This window comes from Ornithorhynchus anatinus, chromosome 11, assembly GCF_004115215.2.
Source record: "Ornithorhynchus anatinus isolate Pmale09 chromosome 11, mOrnAna1.pri.v4, whole genome shotgun sequence".
NCBI lineage: Eukaryota > Metazoa > Chordata > Mammalia > Monotremata > Ornithorhynchidae > Ornithorhynchus > Ornithorhynchus anatinus.
This window is the reverse complement of record NC_041738.1, coordinates 19,286,158-19,308,115: the sequence shown is the minus strand read 5'-3', so window position 1 is coordinate 19,308,115 and position 21,958 is coordinate 19,286,158. Positions and strand designations below refer to the sequence as shown.

General features: G+C 49.4%; 2 protein-coding genes across 6 annotated transcripts in view; one reads left to right on the top strand and one right to left on the bottom strand.

The window, feature by feature from the left end:
* The window catches only part of LOC100090504 (beta-galactosidase-1-like protein 2), a 67,857-nt gene extending 63,351 nt beyond the window's left edge, over window positions 1–4,506 (top strand). Inside the window, exons 17-19 of the mRNA XM_029075057.2 lie at window positions 1,899–2,010; window positions 2,263–2,379; window positions 3,231–4,506. Of these exons, the coding sequence (XP_028930890.1) occupies window positions 1,899–2,010; window positions 2,263–2,379; window positions 3,231–3,317 (316 nt within the window). The 3' untranslated portion in view covers window positions 3,318–4,506. The remainder of the gene's footprint in view (window positions 1–1,898; window positions 2,011–2,262; window positions 2,380–3,230) is intronic.
* A 1,767-nt stretch (window positions 4,507–6,273) lies between these two features.
* Window positions 6,274–21,958, bottom strand: part of B3GAT1 (beta-1,3-glucuronyltransferase 1) — a 51,286-nt gene continuing 35,601 nt past the window's right edge. For 2 of the 5 annotated variants that reach the window (XM_029075059.1, XM_029075058.1), the window contains 6 exons: window positions 20,970–21,086; window positions 20,686–20,832; window positions 14,510–15,018; window positions 13,782–14,078; window positions 12,869–12,969; window positions 6,274–7,982 (listed from right to left, as the gene is read on the bottom strand). In XM_029075059.1, the coding sequence (XP_028930892.1) occupies window positions 12,883–12,969; window positions 13,782–14,078; window positions 14,510–15,018; window positions 20,686–20,832; window positions 20,970–20,973 (1,044 nt within the window). In that variant the 5' untranslated portion in view covers window positions 20,974–21,086 and the 3' untranslated portion in view covers window positions 6,274–7,982; window positions 12,869–12,882. Of the gene's footprint in view, window positions 7,983–11,037; window positions 11,068–11,206; window positions 11,243–12,868; window positions 12,970–13,781; window positions 14,079–14,509; window positions 15,019–20,685; window positions 20,833–20,952; window positions 21,087–21,958 lie in introns of those variants that run through there. The other 3 variants (XM_029075062.1, XM_029075061.1, XM_029075060.1) reach the window with 3 other exon arrangements.

Sequence of the window (21,958 nt, the reverse complement as noted above, 5' to 3'; positions counted from 1 at the left end):
GGGCTCATAGTCTTAATTCCCATTTTACAGATTAGATAACTGAGGCACAGAGATATTAAGTGATTGCCCAAGGTCACACAGCAGAGTAGTGGTGAAGCCAGGATTAGAATCCAGACCCTCTGGTCCAAAGTCTTTCCACTAGGCCACACTGCTTCTAATCTCTGTCTTGGATTGAAAGCAGGCTAAAAGCCAACAATAAAACGTTCCTTTTGAGGATGGGTAATTGTAAATATGTAGGTTCCCCCCCGGGTATAAGTGCTTGTAGGAAGTGGGCAGTGAAATCTCAAACTGGCATTGGGGGATGAGATTCCGTGAGGTTGGGCATATATACTGCCACTAGACCTCAGTGGGCCCAAAAGTGGGCCATGTAGTGGCAGAAGAACTTCACTGATTAAATGTTGGGTAGGGATTATCTTGTTGGGTAGGGATTGTCTCTATCTGTTGCTGAATTGTACTTTCCATGTGCTTAGTGCAGTGCGCTGCTCACAGTAAGCGCTCAATAAATATGATTGACAAAATACAAAGGCATGGAAAAATAATCTAAATTACATCTACACATGACAGCTATAGGTCTCTTCTGACCTCTGGACTTCATTCCCACAGAAAGTTGTAGAGCCAGAAATATTAGTAGGTCCAGGAAGGGTTTGGCTAATAAATTCATGGGCAAGCTGTTCATAAAAGTTTTCTAGAGGGTAAGTTAAGGCTCTGGATGGGAAAAAAATCCAGGATGAGGATGGTTGTTCATGAGGGCAACAATTCCACAATTCTCCAACATCCTGTTGCCATGGGCAGAGAAGGAGCCCAGGGTTCGACGGACCATTGGTCCGATCCAGGAATGCTTGGGAAGCAGCATGGCGTAGTGTGGCTAGAGCACGGGCCTGGGAGTCAGGAGGTCATGTGTTCTAATCCTGGCTCCACCACTTGTCTGCTGTTTGGCCTTGGTCAAGTTACTTCACTTCTCTGTGCCACAGGTCCCTTATCTGTAAAATGGGATTAAGACAGTGAGCCCCACGCGGGACAGGGACCATATCCAACCCAATTTGCTTGTATCCACTCAAGCGCTTTATAAAGTGCCTGGCACATAGTAAGCGCTTAACAAATACCTCAATTATTATTATTGTTATTTTTTAATGTTCTCTTTTCTGAGGCACAACATAAGTTACTGTTGTCTTAACTCATCTGTTCAAGGTGAGGTAGAAATTAAAAAGACCCCCCCCACCCAAATGCTGGGCATCATCAGGAAGGGGATTGCTTGACACTTCACTTCTCTGGGCCTCAATTTCCTCATCTGTGAAGTAGGAATAAAATACCTCTTCTCCCAGCCCTAAAACCATGAGCTGTGAGTGGGATAGGGTATTGTGGCTGAACTGATTAACCTGTTTCCACTCCAGGGCTTAGGCCAGAGCTTGGAACATAACAAGTGCTTTATAAATATCATCATGATTATTTTCTTACAGTGCCAGGTTAAGGGGAATTTACTATAGGTTGCAGTTGGTAGGTTTCGAACAAGTAACAGGAAACATTTCTTCCTACAGTAAGTGTAAGCATTTGCAATTTGTTCCACTTGAATTAATGCAGCTGAAAATAGTAAGTTCAGGAGGGATATGGATGCACCATTCAAAATGGGTGACTAGAGGGCATCATCCCTAACCATAAGGCACGGGTGCCCAGGAGGGCAATTGCATATGGTTTCTCCAGGCATCCTGGTGCCATTGTTGTCAGAGTGGGCTGGTTGGATGACATGGGTCTAGCCCAGCGTGGCAAGACTGTTGGACTTGGGTTCCAACTGCTCAGGGCTTGGGCAGGGACCTAGATTGCTCATTTCTTGACTCCCACAATGCCCTAGGAAGGGAGGGGTTGGGGGTTGCCTTCAAGAACCTCCTGGTTTCCTCCCACAGCCTCCTTTCTACCCAGTGGAACCCAATCCCAGATGAAGTCATGGGCCCGGCTTTCTTCCGGGGAACCCTGCAAGCCGGCACCCTCCCACGGGACACCTTCCTGAAGCTGGAGGTGAGTAAGCCCCGAGCTCCCCAAGCCAGGGCCCAGCTGTTGAGTCCAGCTCCTCCTCCTGCTCTTGCTCCTACCTCCTCCTCCAACTCCAGTGCGGTTGTCCAGACCAGCTTCCCTTCCCCGGAGGGTGGAGGCCCCAGAGAAGTGATGCAGGGCTCAGATGAAATGCCTCCCGAGATGGAGCTGGACATATCTCTCCACTGGGGTCATATGGGAAGTGAGAGTCAGTGTCTCAGTCCTCATCTCTCCTAGGGCTGGGAGAAAGGGGTGGTGTTTATCAACGGCCGGAACCTTGGTCGCTACTGGAACGCCGGCCCCCAGGAGACGCTGTACCTCCCAGGAACCTGGCTTCACCCTGGAGGCAATGAGGTAGGTTGCCTCCCACCCCCTTCCCCTTCACCAGAGTTATGGCCTTCAGCCAGTGCTGACACTGTGATAAGCGGAGGGATAGATATTGGATCAGACAGTCTCTGACTCTCACAGTGCTCTCGCCTAACCCCCCTCCCAACAGCCTCTCCTTCAGTCTGTCCTCCAGTTGTACACCTCCCTCCCAAGTTGCCCCCAATCTCTAGGAAGATCTTAAGAACCTGAAAACAGACATCGAGTCAGGGGGCCCTTAGAGTCAAGGGTTCTGAGAGAGGTATAGCAAAGAGAGAAGGAGAATGCAGCCGAGTATCTCAGAGTCATCTATGCAACCCCATCCTCCTTTCTGGAGGTATTGGAGAGTGCCTGGAGGGAAGTGAATAGGATCTCTGTTGAGCGAGATCTGACTACTCAAAGTCTGGTAGGTAAGCTGCCATGATGAGGGCATCTACCCCACCTGTCAGTCTGACCAATGCCAGGAGTCCCTAGCATTGGGTTGGAGAATTCAGGGCACAGACTACAAGTAGGAGATCCTGCTCCTGAGGACATCACCTCTCTCTCCTATCCCTGCCCCAATTTCTCCTGCCACTCCAGCCTGTCTCCCCTGGTCTCAGAACCCATGTCCATGGGCCATCGCAGCCCGCGGGTCCTGGATGCCCCAGAAGCCCCTGCTGAGGGGAATAAGGATGGCCAGGGCTGGGTGGCGAGGGCTGAATCAGCAGGTTCTCTGAGTGTCCCTGCCCTTGCTTCCCTTACCACTCCAATCTCGAGCTCCCTTGCCTCACATCCAGCACCTGAATACAAATCTTGTCTCCCCTCCATCCCCCGGTTTTCCTCTGCTTCCCTCTATGTCCCAGATCATCATCTTCGAGGAGCACCGGGCAGGCCGGATCATTCAATCCACTGACACACCTTTCCTTGGGAGGACTCATTATGTGGACTGAGCGGAAGCGGTGGCTCCCGGCTTCCTTTGCCGGGTGCATCCCACTCGGCCCCCGTGAGGCATATGAAGGATTCTCTAGCAGCAGCCCCACCTCCCCGGATTGCCCAGGAGTGGGCGGGGGAAGCCGTGGAGGAGAGTGAGCCTGGAGGATAGGGCTTCCTCTGGGTTTCCAGGCCAGCTGCAGGGACATGTCTGGCTCCGACCTTCCAACCTTCATCCAAAACACCCCCCAGTCGAGGATCACTAAGTAGTGGAGGGGAATGGGAGGGAGAACCCAGCCCCCATCTCTTGGATAGCTCCCTGTGAGAAATTCACCTGCTTCCCTCCTCCTAGTTTTTGAGAGGAGGAGGGAAAGAGTGGTGAAATTGGACTGTCCATGGGTGAGATGGCTTTTCCCTGTAGTCTGGGTGTAAGTCCCTGGTTTCCTGCATTGAAACCTAGTTTCATAATTGACCTGTTGGGGTGTTCCTTGTTTTACCTTTTGCACTAATTTAATTTCAAGTCGGGGGACTCTGCCCTGGTTCCTGAGAAATTGTGATCCTACCAGCTGCTTCTTGCTCCACAGGAGGAAAGAGGAAGCAAGTCCCAGATCAATGAGTGGGAGCAGGGCAAACCCCAGGGGACCCTCCCTCCTTCCCAGGCTCCCCGAGTTGGCAGGATAGATGTATAACTCCCTCCATCTTCACTGGAAATAGAGGAGGAGGAGGAGAAATGGTAGCAGGGGTCCAGCCTGTTTCTAAGACTCCCCCCCCGCCCCTTTTTATAATTTAGAGAGGTCTAGTTTTAATCCCGCTTTTAGTGACATATACTGTACTGAAGCATTTGGAGGAGGGAGAAGCCCGGCTGCTCCCCTCCATCTCCAGCCCCACTGTCCACCCTCTGAGCAAGGGGGTAGTGTGGGCCAGGCCTCAAAAGGCCAAGCCACTCAGGAATCAAGGCGCTGGACCTGGGCCCTTTGAAAAGCGCATCACTGCCGTGGCCACCCACAAGCCTTCCTCTCCAGCTCCTTCCTCATGTACCCTCGGGCCACCCTGATCCAAGCCAGGGGAGGAAGCAGGTTACTTACTTGGATTTGCCTTGGAATTCCACTTCCGTTTTCTGTGTTTGAGGGGTTCTGTGTTCTGGGACCCAAGCCCAGCAGTTAGCTGTGGCTGTGTTGTCTGAATTGCAATAAAGTCCAGTGATTGGAATTTCTTCGTAGTCTTGTTTGGTCCCCGCCCATGTGGAAGGAGGGGGCAGGGTGGGGCCTGCAGGACCCCTAAGTCCAGACCAGTGTCAGCCAACTCTCAGGCTTCTGGGGTTGAAGATGATTCTGGCTCCTTCTGTCCCCCTACTTGTCTGAACCTCTTCTCCCTGTACATCAGCACCTTTGCTAGGAAGAGAACCCCCTACCCTAACCCCCTCCCCCCAGCCCAGCTGGCAGCTGTGGTTAAACATTTGGGGCCAGAGGAGAGTAAAGCTATTGGTTAAAAAAATTGGGTTTGGATTCTTGGGAATCTGAGCTCATTCCTGCCATCCGTGTGCCTGGGCCTAGTCTAGGAAAGGCACCCCAAGGTAGAGGAGAAGCAATATCCAGGGTCTCCTTGGGTCCGCCTCAAAATCCATGGCCACTGGAGTAACAGCCCCCGAGAATGTGAGAGCAGAACTCTTGGGGTCCAGCCACATCCAGAGTGCTTCCCTGCTCGCTGTCTAACCGCAAGCAAAGCCGGGGGAGCTGGACACTCAGGTTCTTGGGGACTGCTGATACGTTGGTATCTTAGCCCAAGAAGGCTCCTTGCAGAGGGAACCCCAGTCAGACTTGTGAGCCACAGGAGTTTCTCTTGGCCACATCCCTTTCCAACTCCTTGAACCAGGTTCGTGGGCTCCAGCAGAATGGACTGAAGAATCCTAGCCCTGAAAGGATCCAGCCACCTGCCACCAGGAGGCTGAACCCCAGGACAGGTTGGGGTTTGGTCTTCTTCTACAGGACTGGAGACTCCCTTCAGCCCTGATGTTGAAGAAGTTTGCTTGTGAATCTAATGGATCTAGCTGAACTCTACTTCTACCCACTAAGGGGTGCTTCTTGAGTCCCTCTGTAGTTTCTCTGCATGTTTTCTAAAGTACTGAACACCAGACTACCAGAGGTGGGTGGGGGTGGGTTCTTGGCCCCCTGTTTCCTCTATTGGAGTTCAGTGCTACCTTGATCTCAGAGCGAATATGTCACTCTCACCTTAACTACAGCTGGAGTAAGGGCAGGAGGATTCTGCCTGTTCAAAAGCCCATGTTTCATTTTTAATTTTTTTTTTAACAAATCAAATACAGTTTCCTTAAAACCAAGAACTGATAGTGTGCTGCAGCGTGTCTACCTCTCCTCCCCAGCCAGGATTCTTCCAAACCAGCCTGCCTCCCTGCCCTCAATTTCCCACCCTGGAGGCAGGGAGAGAGGAGCAAAAGTTGAGTCGTATTTAGGACATGTTCGGTGCCAAAGGAAAGATGACGGCTGCAGTCGGTGGGGGGTTATGGTTATTATAAACAAATGCAGCTAAAAGAGGATTTGGGGTGGCAGCTGGTCTAGCATCTGGAAAACATTGCATTTTTTAAAAAATGCCCTTTTTTTTTTCCTGAAAAGAAGACCTGGATTATTGGTAAGAAAGAGCTCCCTCCCTCCAGCCCCCCTTCCCAACCTCCTCCCCCACCCCCACCCATCCTTGTCCTCACAGTCCTTGGCCTAAACAGGGTTTGGCCTCATTGTTCCCTGGAGTCCCTCTCAGGGGATCCTGCGCCCTCCCTGCCCTCTCTGATAGGCTCCCTGGATGCCCCTGGCCCTCCCGGCCTAGCCCCAAGCTCACTTTGTTCTGAACGAGAACCATGCCTCAAACCCCGACTGCGGGGATGATTCAAAACATTTCTTCTGGACTTTCTCAGTTCAGTACGAGCTGTTTTCTTAAATATTTGAGGAAATAAAATAACATTTAAAATAGGCAGTAATTATTATCATTATTATTATTATTACTTTTAAATAATGGGAGACCTGACCACGGGGACTCATTTCCCCCCTCGGGAGAGGTTCAGGGAGGTGCCCTGCCGGGCTGCAGTGAGAAAACAACACCCTGACACCTGTAAATAGAAGAGAGGCTGTTAGAGGTTAAAAAAAATCAGTCAATCTTTCCTTTCCCTCCACTCACAAGGAACATTGTGCTTCCAACTTTGAAAGGAGCCGGTGCGGCAGGAGAGTCAAGACCCCAGCCTGGAGGAAAGGGTGGGTCTGGACCTGGAGGATCCTTGCCAGGCCAGGCGACAGAGCCACAGGGCCTGGGCACAGGGTCTGAGTGGACAGGTCAGTCCGGGAAGAGCTGAGATGGATGCAGCAGCAGGCTGGGGGGCTCAGGAGGTGGCAGCTTCAAAGAAGGGAGGGGCTCACTTGGCTGGTCCTGGCTCAGGGAAGAACAGAGATGTGCCGCTCCCTGCTCTCTGAAAAAAGTCCCTCCGGGTCAGCCTCCTACAGGGTGCCTGGTTGCAGCTAGGGCTGCCCAGTCCCTCAACCCCTCCTGCTGAGCCGCTGAAGCTCACAAAACCCCAGTAGACTTAGATGTGCCCCCACCCAGGTGGCAGGTACTCCCCATCAAGTCCTTCCCCTGTCTCTGCCCACTCCTTCAGTCCCACCAGGTCACTGAACCATGTCTCAGGACCTTCAGGCAAAGGAGTTCCCCAGCCTCCCATCCTCCCTCCCCTCTTCCCTCCCTCCAGGAAGTGGCTCCTGCCCGGGAGGTGGAGAAGTGGCAAGGCCCATTCAGGTTTTAGGACCTGAGCGGATGGCGAGGCCGGCCCGCAGAGTGGTTGCTCCCTGTCGGATGGTGGTGGTGTGGCGAGGTCACCTCAGAACCCTGGAACAGGACAGAGTGGGGGCAGCGGAGGATGGAAAGCCCTGCTGCTGCCTGAGGTAGGCGCAGGCAGGCAAGGGCGAGGCAGTCCCTGCTGGGTAGGGTTGGTTGGGGCAGGGGCGGTTGGTGCGGGGAGTCGAGCACAGTAGTATATTCTGTAAACATTAATCAAAGAAAAGCGGTGCGAGCCTTCCAAGAGGTATGTTGGATTCCAGAGCCCCCTCAGGCAGGGGAGCAGAGAAGATATGGGAAAGTGGAGGAAGGAAGAAGGAGCAGGTGGGCAGGGAAGACCATTTTAGAACTCCTTGGAGTCAGATTAGATTTTTGAGACTCCTGTGTTCTTCTGCAGCGCTGTCATCCTGGAAGGAGCATGGGGGTGAAGAAAGGTAGTACATCTGAGGGCAACTGCCTCAGCTTTACCTCTCTGCCCTCTGGCCCCAGACAGAATGCAAGGGAGGCACCAGCCAAGCCTGCCCTCTCTCAGACTGACGTGTGTCCTTGCCAGACACATTTGGCCAGGAATCCCCGGGACAGAGGTGTGTGTAGGTGTGTGTCCCCTTTGGACGACTCAAAGCCCAGTCAGGTTTCTCGATGCCTCAGATGTCATGGACGGAAGAACGTTTTCTGTGCTTTAGGTTACTTTTCCTTCGGTCCTTCCCATAGATTTCTGGCTCCAGGCCCCTGGGGGATGCAGAGTGAGGGAGTTGGCAATTGCTTGGATGGAAGGCAGAAGCCCCATGGTGGGCATCGGCTGGAGGGGCCACACGGCCAAGGATAGGGAGACTGGTGGCACAACAGAGAACCTCCTGCAGAGGAAGAGAAGGAAAGCCTCTTTAAATGCTCCCATTTTCTCAAAAAGGGACTGGATTTTTGTGTTGAAAGGGAGAGATTCCTGAAGCTGCCATAGCTATTCCCGTGTGGGGCTTTTATTTCTCAGAGCACTTTCATATCATTTGTCTCATTGCATCCTTGGAAAGCAGGAAGAAGTGGAGGTGAGTCTCCCCATTTTACAGATGAGAAAACTGAGGCACAAGGGAGTTTTTAGTGACTCACCTGGAATCTTGCATTAGATCTCTAGTAGGAGCAGTATGGCCGAGTGGAGAGAGCATGGGCCTGGGTTCTAATCCCAGCTCTGCCACTTGTCAGTTGTGTGACCTTGAGCAAGTCACTTAATTTCTCTGAGCCTCAGTTTCCTCATCTGTAAAATGGGGATTGAGTCCTCCCTCCAATATAGACTTGAACCCCCTATGTGGGACAAGGACTATGTCTAGCTTGATTATCCTGTATCTACCCCAGGGCTTAGTTCCGTGACTGGTACATAGGAAGGGCATGAGAAGTACCATTCAAGAGTGGGTTAAGCTAGCCAGGGTCTTCAAGTGGTAAGAGGCTGGGGGGAAGTTGCAAGGGGTATGCCTCCAGATGAGCTTCTGACTCAATTTCTTCTCCACTTCTGAAAACAATTGCGTCAACTCTTCTTTCCTCCCTGACTAGTCTTAACTGCACCACTTGCCTGCTGGGTGATTTTGGGCACATTACTTAACTTCTCTGTGTCTCAGTTACCTCATCTATAAAATGTTGATTTCTCCCTCCCTCTTAGACTATGAGCACCCTGTGGGATAGGGACTGCCAATATTTTATCTACCCCCAGCAGCTAGTACTGTGTTTTCCACATAGAAAGTGCTTAACATATGTTATTAATAATAATAGTTATTATTATTATCATATTCAGCCATTCACTGTCTGATTGCTCCTTCCCTTCAACCTTCTCAACATGCTCAGGTCTCTCCTATCCTAAAAAGTCCTTTTATAGAACCCATTCCCCCTTCCAGCTATCACCCCATCCCTTGCTCCCATTCCTGTCCACACTGCTTCAGTGGGTTCTGTACTTCAGCTGCCCCCACTTCCTCTCTTCAATTCCCTTCTTAGCCCTCTCCAGTCTGGTTTTTGCTTTGTTTCTTTGAGACTGAATTCTCCAGGATCACCGATGACTTCCTCCTTGCCTTAACTTCTCAGCTGTATTTGACACTGTGTACCACCCCCATCCATCTCTTGGAAACATTATCTAATCTTCGTTTCCCTCACACAGTCCTCTTTTAGAGAAGCAGCATGGCCCTGTGGAAAGATCATAGGCCTAGGAATCAGAAGACCTAGGTTCTAGTCCTGGCTCTGCCAATTGCATCCTGGCTCTGCCAATTGCTTGTTCTGAGACCATGGGCAAGTTGTTCAACTTCTCTGTGCCTCACTTTTTTCATCTGTAAAATGGGGATTCCATACCTGTTCTCCCTTCTACTTAAACCTTGAGCCCCAGATGGGAAAGGGACTGTGTCCAACCTAAATATCTTGTATTACCCCAGCATTTAGTACAGTGCTTGTCACACACTAAGTGCTCAACAAATACCCCAAGTATTATTATTATTATTATTATTATTATTATTATTATTTTATTACTACTTTCCTGGTCCTCCTCTTACCTCTCTGGCAGCTCCTTCTCTCTTTCACATGCTCTTCCTCCATCTTTCCCCCACTGTGGGTGTCCCTCAAATCCCCTCCATCTCATCTTACTTTACCAATCAATCAATCAGTGGAATTTATTGAGTGCCTCCTATGTGAAAAGTACTGTACTAGGGGCATTAGAGAGTAAAATAGAGTTGGAAGACATGATCCCTGGTGTCAAGGAGCTTACTAAACTAATAATAATGATAATAATAATAATCTAGTGGGTCTTCTAACTCAATTGGACTCTCCAAAGTGGTCAATACAGTGCTCTGCAGCCAATCATTGCTCCATAAATACCACTGATTGATTGAAATAGAAGCAGAAGGCCAAACCAGGGACAGGGTCAGTGTGGGAGCTTAGACTGTCTGGGCCTCACCCTGCCCCAGCCATGAGGAGTGGCTGAATTTTTAGCTAAAGAAGTGGGTAAGCCTGGGTTAGGAGGGCAAGGAAGGCAGAGGAAGGGAACTGGATTCCTACTTGGATGGTCTGCCAACACCTCAAATTTAACATGTCCCAAACAGAACTCCTCTTCTCACCCAAACCCTATCCTCCCCTGGCCTTTCTTATCACTATAGACCACTATTCTCCATGTCTCAAAAGCCCATAAACTTGGGATTATCCTCAACTCATCTCTCACTCAAACCAGGTATTCAATATGTCAACAGATCCCGTCAGTTCTACCTTCACAGCAATGCTAAAATCTGTCCTATACTCTCTAGTACAGTGCTCTGCACATGGTAAGCACTTAATAAATATTATTGATGATGATGGTGATGATGGCAATCCAAACTGCTACTACATTGTTCCAAGCACTTATCATATCCTGTCTTGTCTTCATTCTGTTTCTCCTGACTCTAGTCCTTATTTCATTCTGTTGCCTGGAAAATTTTTCCACAAAAAAAAAATTCAGTCCACATCTTCCCATGCCTCAGAAACTTCCCCAGGGGCTGCCCATCCACCTCTACATCAAATAGAAACTTCTTACCCTCGGCTTTAAAAAGCTCAACCAGCTTGTCCCCTCCTGTCTTACCGTGCTGATTTCCTACTATAGCCCAGTTCATATGCTTCACTTCTCCGCCAACCTAAACACTGTACTTCAGTTTCATCTATCTCTTACCCACATCCTCCCTCTGGCCTTTAACTCCCTTCCCCATCATATTTGATACACCTCCATCTCCCCGCTTTCAAAGCCGCATTAAAATTGCATCTCCTCCAAGAGGTCTTCCTCAACTAAGCTCTTTATTTCCCTGGTTCCCTCTCCCTTCTACATCACCTATACACTTGGGTCGGTACCCTTTAAACACTTGATATTCACCCCACCCTCAGCTCCACAGCATTTATGTACTTACTTTGATTTCATTTTAATTCCTGTCTCTCCTTGTTGACTGTGAGCTCCTGGTGGGTAGGGAACATGCATAATAGTAATAATAATAATAATAATAATAGTGATAATGATAATAATAATAATACTTGTTAAGCACTTACTATGTGTCAAGCACCATTCTAAGCACTGGAGAAGATACAAGTTAATCAGGTCGGACACACTCCCTGTCCCACATTGGCTCAGAGTCTAAGTAGAAGGGAGAACAGGTATTGAATCCAGCTGTGTAACTTTGGGCAAGTCACTCAACTTCTCTGAACCTCAGTTACCTCATCTGTAAAATGGGGACTAAGACTGTGAGCCCCATGTGGGACAACCTCTTAACCTTGAATCTACCCCAGTGCTTAGAACAGTGCTTGGCTCATAGTAAGCGCTTAACAAATACCATCATCCTCATCCTCCTCCTCATCAATCTAAAATTAAGGAAACTGAGGCAGGGAAATAAAGGAGCCAGGATTAGAACCCAGGTCTTCCGACTGCCAGGCCTGTGCTCTTTACACTAGGCCATGCTGCTTCAAACTCTGTTATATTGCATTCTGCCAAGCGTTTAATACAGTGCTTGGCACACAGTAAGGGCTCAATAAATACCATTGATTGATAGAATGATTGATTGAGTGGAGTATGAGATAGGTAGTGGAGCTAGGAAGAAAACCAGGACACTGGCAGTGCTTTGGAAATTTGAGCTGAAGAAGAATTTCCAGGACTTTCTCTTTCACAGCCATAATCACCTCACAGACCCACCTCACAGTTGGCATTTAGGACAAAAAGAAAGCAGTAAAATGTTGAACCCAAGTGGAGCTCTCTCCTTCCACATGCCCCCGTCCCGCCTTGCTCTTTCCCTCTCTGGTGCTATTGTGTTTCCTATTCCAGCTCATGGCCCCCTCAAGGCTTTCTGTATCAGATTTGTACTTCCACAGAACTCCAAATTACTATAATTGTCAGTACTGGGGCACATAAAAAGAGGTTGGGCCTTAGGAGCTGTGCTGCTACCAGGCATTGGGGGGATACTAGGGAGAATGGGGAGGGAGGATCCCATTTAGATCCCTCACACTGATCAGAAGGCTTTCTGAATATATTATTTCATGAAGCAGAAGGGGTTGAGAGGAAAAGGTCTTCTCTTCAATCACTAGAGTTTAACAAGCCCTTATTGTGTGCTGAGCACAGTACTAAATGCTTGGGAGAGTACAAGAGAGTCAATAGTCATGATCCTGGCCCTCAAGGAGCTTACAGTCTCCTTTATGCAGAACACTGTGCAAGAGAGCACAGAGCTCTCTTGGAAGAGAGCAATAGTAAAAATTACCTTGGCCCTCACCAAATTTATGACCTAATGAGTGCAGAGCACTGGGAGAGTAGACTGTAAGCTTGCCTCTAGACTGTATGTGTTTTGTGGGCAGGGACTGTGTCTACCAACTCCTTTTTATTGTACTCTCCCAAGTGCTTAGTACAGTGATCTGCACACAATAAACACTCAATAAGTACTATTGATTGATTACCACTGACTGAGAGTACAATACATAGTAGATGTGATAGCCCTTAGTGAGTTTTCAATCTACTGTCTGTAGAGCACTGGACTAGGCATTGGGAGAGTACAAATAGAGTCAGTCATGATCCCAGCTCTCAAAGAGCTTTTTCTCTGCTGTGTGCATAGTGATGCACTAAACATTGGGTTAGTACAGTAGAGTTAGTAGAGATGATTCTGGCCCTCAAGGAGCTGCCAGGTTTCTTTTCTCACTGCTCCAAAGGGATAGACTTTTTGCACAGGCCAAATCCACTGGCTCCCTACCCTGAGGGCTTCAGGATGCCTTTGACACATACCTGGATCTCCAGGATCAGATTTCCACGTTGGGGTCTGTGAACCCTTTCTTCCCTTCATTCACCAACACCGGCTTTTCCGTCCGCGTGTGCCAGACGAGGATCTGAGGTAACAAACCATTGGTTATCTGTGCCTCTATTGCTGGGGTTCCTGACCTGGCCCTTCCGTTCTTCCCTTCCCTTACCACATTCCCCGAAAGACTCATGGTGCCACATTCCTCCACCCCCTCTGGTCCCTTGGGTATTGAATTTTACCATTCCGCTTCAAATACCCCCAGAAGTAGACCACAAAGGTTGGGTCATATTTCCCCCTCCCCCTCATCTAGTATTTGCTCAGCTGCCCCTTAGCCCCGACCCCAGGCCCCATTTGCCCCTCTTAAGTGCTGTGCACAGGCTGTTGTAGCCTGTGTTTCATTACAAGGGGAACAAGTGTGTGCTTCTGCAACATGGTTTAGTGGATAGGCTTGAGAGTCAGAGGTTGTGGGTTCTAATCCCAGCTCTGTCACTTGTCTGCTCTGTGACTTTGGGCAAGTCATTTCACTTCCCTCATCTGTAAAATGGGGATTAAGACTGTGAGCCCCACGTGGGACAACCTGATTACCTTGTAGCTTCCCCAGCTCTTAGAACAGAGCTTGGCACAGAGTAAGTGCTTGGCCAATACCATCATTATTATTTCCTCAGGAGACGTCTCTTCAATGGTCAGTGGGAGGAAGTGACTCCAGTGGCTCCAGGCCCAGCCCCTCTCCTCCTTCCTTGGTTCTCTCAACTGATGTTGATGTTCCCCTGGTCCCACGGTGGCCAACCCACGCAAACCTTGTAGACCTTCCCACTTGCCACCCCTGGACTCCATCTCCATGACCTACCCCCATCCCAGCCATCTAGCCAGCTGGCGGGGGAGGGGAAGGCCACCCCCTACCTTAGTGCAGTTGGCAGCTTTGGGTTCCAGGTCGTTGAGGGTGACCAGCTCACGGAGGAGGCTACTCTCCTGGTAGCCCCCCTTGACTCCTCGCAGCTTGAAATAGGCCTGGGAACGCTGCAGGATGAGCCGCAAGTTGACAGCAAAGCCAGCCATGTCGATGGCAAAAGGCCGGTGAGGGTCAAAGACTGTCTTCCAGCCGAATACCTTCCCTGCCGCGTTCACCCTGGGCGACTCATAGCGCAGGCCCCCGACGAAGGCCACGGGCCACACCGACACCTTCCTTGTGCTGCGCATCTATGGGGCAGGGGGGGTGGGGAGGGAGCTGGGACCTTGGGGTTCTCGTCCCGATAAAACCTTCCCATTCCCCCATCTGCCCCAGTTGTGATGGGGTTGGTGAGCCGCTGTTGTGGAGCCCACTGCCCTTTCTTGTCCTCCTCCTCTTCCTCATCTCCCTTCTCCTCCTCCTCCTCATCATCCTCCTCTTCTCATCTTCCTCCTCATCCTCATCCTCTTTATCCTCCTCATCCTCCCCATCCTTATCCTCTTCTCGTCCACCTCCTCATCCCCATTCTCGGTGTCTTCCTGTCCTCGTCATCCTCCCCTTCCTCCTCTTCCCCCCACCTCCTCCTCCTCCTTTTCCACCTCCTCCCCACTCCCTCCTTCCCGCCTCCTTCTCTTCCTCCTCCTCTATCTCCTCCCCACTTCTCCCTTCTGTCTCCCCGCACCTCTTCAAACAGCTCCAGGCTGTAAGTGTTGTCGTCGTCAGCGAAGTAGACGATCCCTGGCTGGCTGCTGTTGCGGTTGAAGGTCTCCCGCAACCAGCGCAGGGCCAGGTTCCTCTGCATGGTGCCGCGGGGGATGCGAGGATCCCTCATGTCCCCGCGCAGCTTGTAGTTGCGAGGCGTCTCCACGTTGAGGTGGGTGTAGTTGAGGCCGGTGTCCCGCAGTAGGCGGGTAATGAGCAGAGTCCTACGTGGGGCATCCTCCACCAGGATCCAGTGCAAATTAGGGACATGCAGCAGGGTGTTAGCCAGTCGGGTCAGCTCAGCCTTCTGCACAGGCCGGCTGTACGTGGGCGTGACCACGTGAATGGTGGGCAGGGTGTCAGACCAGGGTGGGGGGCGTGTGTACACATACTCTGTCCGGACCACCTCCACAATATCACGGTCCAGCAGGCAGTACTCCCTGGAATCGATACCTGGGGGCAGGTCCCGTCTGGAATCGCTGCTGTCATCTGGGGGAGAAGTGGGGAGGGGGAAGGAATGGTGAAGGGACCTGGCATCAGCATGTCACCCTGGAGCCTCTGGGGGTGGGTCAGGCGGGAGGTCAGCTCTCTGGGGCTCAGCCCGAAGAATGATGGGAGTGAGAGAATGTGGCCAGGCCTGGCGGGATGTTTCCTTGACTCAGTCCACCAAAGAGGTCCCATGACCCCCAGCTCTTCATCCTCTGGCTTTTCAGCTGCCTGAAAATAAGGACAAGCCAAGCCCAGCCCAGCCCAGTTCCCCCTACTTTCCCCCCAACCCACCCTCTAAGATGGCCATTCATCCCATTTTATATTGGACAGTCCCATCTTCAGTCGATCTGTCTCCAGCCCTGAGCTGAGGGGTAAGATGGTGCGGGTGGTGTGGTAAAAGTTTGGCCAAGGTGTGTCTGGGGTTGTTGCATAGTGCCAGTGCCTCCACTCCCCATCCATGTTGAGGTGACTTTGATAGTAGCACTTTGGTAGTAGAGGCCATCTCCCATTTTCTCCCATAATCTATTTGGTAGTAGAGGCCATCTCCCATTTTCTCCCATAATCTACCCCCTCCACCTAACCCTCTAACCCCATTCCTTCAGTTTATCAAAACACTTGCATCCGCCCTTCTTCCCTCCCTGACTGCCATCTTCAACTTTCACTCTCCATCTCTCCATAGCCTTCTTCCCCACTGCTTTCAAGCATACAAATGTAGCCTTCATCTTAAAAAAAAACCTCTCCCTTGATCCCACCACTCCCCCCATTTATTGCCCCATCTCCTTCCTTCCATTCCTCTGAAAACTTGAGCAAACTGTCTACGCTTCTTCTCCAGTTCTCTCCTTGACACCCTCAAATCTGGCTTCTGTTCCCTGCCTTCCATGGAATCAGCCGTGGAAGATCACCAGTGATCTTCTTGCCAAATCCAACAGCCTCTACTCCATCTTAAACCTTCCCAACCTCTCAGCAGCTCTCAACACTGTTGGCCACCCCCTTCTCCTGGAAATGTTAGCTAACCTTGGTTTCACTGACAGTGTCCTTTCCTGGTTCTCCTCCCATCTCCCTGGCCACTCATTCTCAGTCCCTTTTGTGGGCTCCTCCTCTGCCTCCCACCCCCTATCTGTGGGAGTCCCTCAAGGTTCAGTTCTGGATCCCCTTCTATTCTCCATCCACACCCACTGCTTTGGAGAACTCATTCACTTCCAAGGCCTCAACTACCATCTCTGTGTAGATGATTCCCAAATCTATATCTCCAACCCTGACCTCTCTCCTTCTCTGCAGTCTCACATTTCCTGCTGCCTTCAGGATATTTCTTCTTAGATGTCCCGCTTACTCCTCAAATTGAACATGTCCAAAACAAAACTCATTTTCCCACCTAATCTCCATCCTCCCCCTGACTTTCCCATCACTGTAAACAGCACCTCCATCCTCCCAGTTTCACAAGCCCATAACCTTAGCATTATCTTAGACTCACTTTGCTCATTTAACCCACATATTCAATCAATCAATGAAGCAATGGCATTTATTGAGCACTTACTATGTGCCAAGTATTGTATTAAGCACTTGGGGAGAGTTCAGTACAACAGAGTTGGTGGACAGATTCTAGTCTAGAGGGGAGCATATTAATATAAATTAATAATTTATAATACATAATTTAAAGATTATGCACATAAGTGCTGTGAGGTTGAGGAAGGAGTGAATATCAAATGCCCAAAGATCACAGATCTAAGGGCATAGATGACACAGGTGGTCTATCACCACATTTTATCAGTTCTACCTTCACAACTTCCCTAAAATTCACCCTTTTCTCTCCTACAAACTGCTTCCACATTGATCCAAACACTTACCCTATCCTGCCTTGACTCTGCATCAGCCTCCTTGCTGACCTACCTGCCTTCTGTCTCTCCCCTCTTCCAATCCATATTTCATTCTGCTGCCTTGATCTTTTTTCTATAAAATCATTCAATCCATGTTTCCCCACTCCTCAAGAACCTCTAGTGGTTGCCCATTCATTGGCTTTAAAGCATAAGCACTTAATCACCTTGCCCCCCTCCTAACTGACCTCACTACTCGCCTACTACTTTGTTCCCTTAAAGCTAATCTTCTCACTGTACCTCGATCTCGTCTACCTCTCCACTGACCTTTTGCCTACATTCTAACTCTGGCCTGGAATTCCCTCCTGGCTCATATCAGACAGATAATTGCTCTCCCCCCACTTCAAAATCTTATTGAAGGCACATCTCCTCCACGAAACCTTCCCTTACTAAGCCTGCCTCTCCTCTTCTCCCACTCCCTTCTGAGCCACTCTTACTTGCTCCTTCAGTCATCCTCCCTCCCCACAGCTCATACGTATATATCTGTTATTTATTTATTTATGTATTTATTTATATTAATGTCTGTCTCCCCCTCTAGACTGTGAGCTCGTTGTGGGCAGGAATTTATCTGTTTGTTGTTTTATTGTACTTTCCCAAGTGCTTAGTACATTGATTTGCAGATGGTAAAAATCTCGATAATGAATGAATCCAACTCTGCTTCAAACAGAAATTTCTTACTATTTGCATTGAAACACTCAATCACCTTGCCCCCTCCTATTTTACATCGCCCATTTCCTATTGCAACCCAGCATTTTCATATCTCTCTTCTAATACTAAACTCACTGTACCTTGACACTTGTCAGCTGTGTGACTTTATGCAAGTCACTTAACTTCTCTGTGCCTCAGTTACCTCATCTGTAAAATAGGGATTAAGACTGTGAGCCCCATGTGGGACAACCTTCAATAAGGTTTCGGAGTGAGGGGAGAACAGTGCTTGACACATAATAAACGTTTAACAAATGCCATCATTATTATGGTTATTCATTCATATTTATTCATTCATATTTATTGAGCGCTTACTGCCTGAAGACCACGCCACCAATCCCTCACTCACGGCCTGTCCTTGGCCTGGAATTCCCTCCCCCTTCATATCCGACAGACCATCACTCTCCTACTATCTATCACTGTCCTATAGAAACCAGCTGGCACACTTTGCTTCTCTAATGCTAACCTTCTCACTGTACCTCGATCTTGTCTGTCTCACCACTGATCCCTTGCCCATTTCATGCCTCTGACCTGGAAGAAGAAGCAGTGTGGCTCAGTGGAAAGAGCCCGGGCTTGGGAGTCAGAGGTCATTGGTTCGTGTCCCTGCTCTGCCACTTGTCAGCTGTGTGACTGTGGGCAAGTCACTTAACTTCTCTGTGCCTCAGTTCCCTCATTTGTAAAATGGGGATTTAGACTGTGAGCCTCACATGGGGCAATCTGATTACCCTGTATCTCCCCCAATGCTTAGAACAGTGCTCTGCATATAGTAAGCGCTAAACAAATACCAACATTATTATTATTATTATTATTATTATTATTATTAATGCCCTCCCTCTTCATAGCCAACAAACAATTAATGAGAAGCAGCGTGGCTCAGTGAAAAGAGCACGGGCTTTGGAGTCAGAGGTCATGGGTTTGAATCCCCACTTGTCAGCTGTGTGACTGTGGGCAAGTCACTTCACTTCTCTGTGCCTCAGTTACCTCATCTGTAAAATGGGGATTAAGACTGTGAGCCCCAGGTGGGACAACCTGATTCCCCTGTGTCTACCCCAGTGCTTAGAACAGTGCTCGGCACATAGTAAGTGCTTAACAAATACCAACATTATTAATTAGTCTCTCCACCTTCAAAGTCTTATTGAAGGCTCATCTCCTCCAAGAGGCCATCCCTAACTAAGCCTTCTTTTCCTCTTCTCCGACTCCCATCTGTGTTTCCCTGACTTGTTTCCTTTATTCATCCCTGCTGCCAGCTCCACACCACTTATGTACATATCTGTAATTCTATTTGTTTATATTAATGTCTGTCTCTCCCCCTAGACTGTAAGCTTGTTTTGGGCAGGGGATGTGTCTGCTATAATGTTATACTGTACTCTCCAAGCACTTTAGTACCGTACTCTGCACATAGTAAACACTCAGTAAATATGATTGAGTGACTGGCTGACTCCTTCATAGCTTTATTAAAGTCACATCTCCAGGAGGCTTTCCCTGACTAAGCTCTCATTTCTCCTATTCCTTCACCCTCCTGTGTCACCCTAGCACTTAGATTTGTAACCTTTATTAATAATAATAATAATAATAATGATATTTGTTAATCACTTATTATGTGCCAAACACTGTTCTAAGATCTTGGGGAGATACAAGGTTATCAGGTTGTCCCAGGTGGGGCTCACAGTCTTAATCCCCATTTTGCAGATGAAGTAACTGAGGCACAGAGAAGTTAAGTGACTTGCCCAAAGTCACACAGCTGACAAGTGGCAAAGCCGGGATAGAACCCACGACCTCTGACTCCCAAACCCAGGCTCTTTCCACTGAACCACACTGCTTCTTTTTATTCACCCCAACCTCAGCACCACAGCACTTATGTACATACCCATAATTTCTTTTAATGCCTGTCTTCCCCTCTAGACTTCGAGCTCCTTGTGTAGAGGGAATGTGCCTCCCAGTTCTGGCACTGTATTTTCCCAAGTGCTTAGTATTCATTCATTTGTTCATTCAGTCGTATTTATTGAACATTTACTGTGTGCAGAGCACTGTCCTAAGCACTTGGGAGAGTACAATATAAAAATAAACAGACGCATTCCCTGCCCTCAGTGATCTTACAGTCTAGAGGACTACAGTGTTCTGCACACAGTAAATGCTCAATAAATATGATTGATTGATTAGCACAAATCAGCAGTCCTGCCTCCTCACCTGCCAGGAATTGGTCTTCAATTGGCCGGGTGAGTAGCTCGTGGCTATAAAGGCTGCGTCCTCTGGATTGGACAGTTTGATTTGTCCACCCCCACTGTTTTGTGGATTTTGAAGCAAGGGGCCCACTCAGTCTGGAACTGTTGGGTCCTGTAAAGGTTCAATCGGTCCCTTCCTTGGGAATCTCCCAGCCTGGTCTGCCCAGGAGGGTTTGCACAGAATCATCTAGCTCTGCCCCTTCCCCACAGGGAAAAGGCAGCCAAGAGGCACTTGGTCACTATTTCCAGTTGCCAACTGGACCCCAAGAGGCTCAACGGGATGTGTTAGTTCTTCTCAGGTTCTGAGACCAGTGTTTTCCCAGCACTTCCCAGCTCTCCAGTTGAGCCTTAGTCTAAGCCCATTAGCTAAAGCACTACAGGGTTTACCTATTCAGGAAGAAAGAGGAAAATCTGTCTGTTTTACTTCAAGAGGTGGTTTAAGCTTAAAATCTGCTGTGTACAAAGTGTTATTTCAGTTTTCTATTCTGTCTGTTTCCACTGTTTCCCTTTGCTCTTCTCTTGCTGTATAGGTGGAACAGATAAGAGGTCTTTGACCTCTTGAGTGATCCTTTCAAAAAATAAAGTCATCTCTTGATTGATTTTAATTTCAGGGTCTTTTTTTCTCTTTCTCCCTACCTATCTGACCCTTGCAACTCCAACATTCTCCAGAGAGGAAACTAGAGCTGTGCTTGCACCCTACCACCTTCCTTGCAGAATCTTGGTCCTCTCTGGAGCACTTTTCTGAAGACATTTAGCCCCAAAGTGCTCCCAAGCAACCAACATCCTATTCTCAAGTTAGGACACTGGGGCTAGTAGGGTGTAAGGAAGGGAGGACAACTGGTAGGAGGAGCATTAGAGGGGAACCTCACCCTTGTGCACTGTGAGCAGCGGGGCCAAGGTGCTCTGATGCCAGACAGTGATGAGCAGTGTCCAGGGCAGCACGATTAGGACTATAGCGAGGATGTCCCGTCTCTTCGGCATCTCCAAGACAGACTGGACCCACAGCTCCTCATTACCTGGCCAGGAGGAAGTCCCGGAAGGGAGACAGCAGAGCACAGGGAGAAGAGACATAAATGGGCCAAGATGCACCAGGTCAGAGTGAGAGCAGCAAAAGCATGACAGTGTGTCGGTCTTACCAGCACTCACAACCCACCCATTGTGGAAGCAGGTTCAGAGGTTGCAGTGACCTCCCAGGCTGGAGTAATCAGGAGGGCTGTTGGTTCTGGGGAACTCGCTGGCCCAGACTTCAGGGCCCCATGGGGATGGACACCTGCAATGCAGAGCAGAAGGGCAGAGCGGGAAAGCAGTGGGACAGAAATGGAGGAGATGGCAATTCAGAGAGGGGCAGCAAACAGGCAGCAGAGGTGGGCAGCTGAACCTGGGATTGGGTTTCCCAGGCCCTGGGCTTTGTCATGGCTCTTGCTGCCTTGGGCCCCTGGGGGAATCAACCACTCCATAAAATGTTGACACATGCCCTTGGCAGCTGATTTCTGTGACCCTCATGTTCACGCCTAACCCATGACCCTTGGGTCCTCGGCGAGGGTGAAGAGCAGTTAGTGACCCTTCTCTGTGGGAGTAATCTTAAATTGAAAAGCTCTTATGGAGCCTCTCCTCCTTCCTGGTGAGGAATTCTGGCTCTTTTCCCACTGGTCTTACTGGCCAGTCCTTTAGTGATGGAATCGCAGAGCTGAGAGGTTCCCTCAGGGGTCATCGCTGTTATATTGTACTCTCAAAGTGCTTAATACAGTGCTCTGCACATAGTAAGAAGTCAAATACCCTTGGTGATGATGATGATGATGACCTAGTCCTGTCCCCGGCTTCAGGGCAGCAGATGCTTCAACAAGGGGTTGACTGAAGCCTTACGAACTGAGGAATTGCAAACCAAAACTAAATATATGGCTGAGATTCGTGAACTAAAAAAAAAAACAAAATACAAATCCTGTTCTCCAGCAGAGTGGCCAGCTAGGATACAGAGTGAGGAGAGGGAGTAGGGTGGTGAGTGGCAGAGAGCAGACCTCATAGTGGGGGTGGGGGTAGCTGCAGGTAAGAACAAAAGGGGGCAGGGGCTGGGGATGGGGCTGGGACAAGAGTTGAGACAGGGGCCAGGGAGGAACTGGGAGTGGGATTGGGTATGGGGGTGTG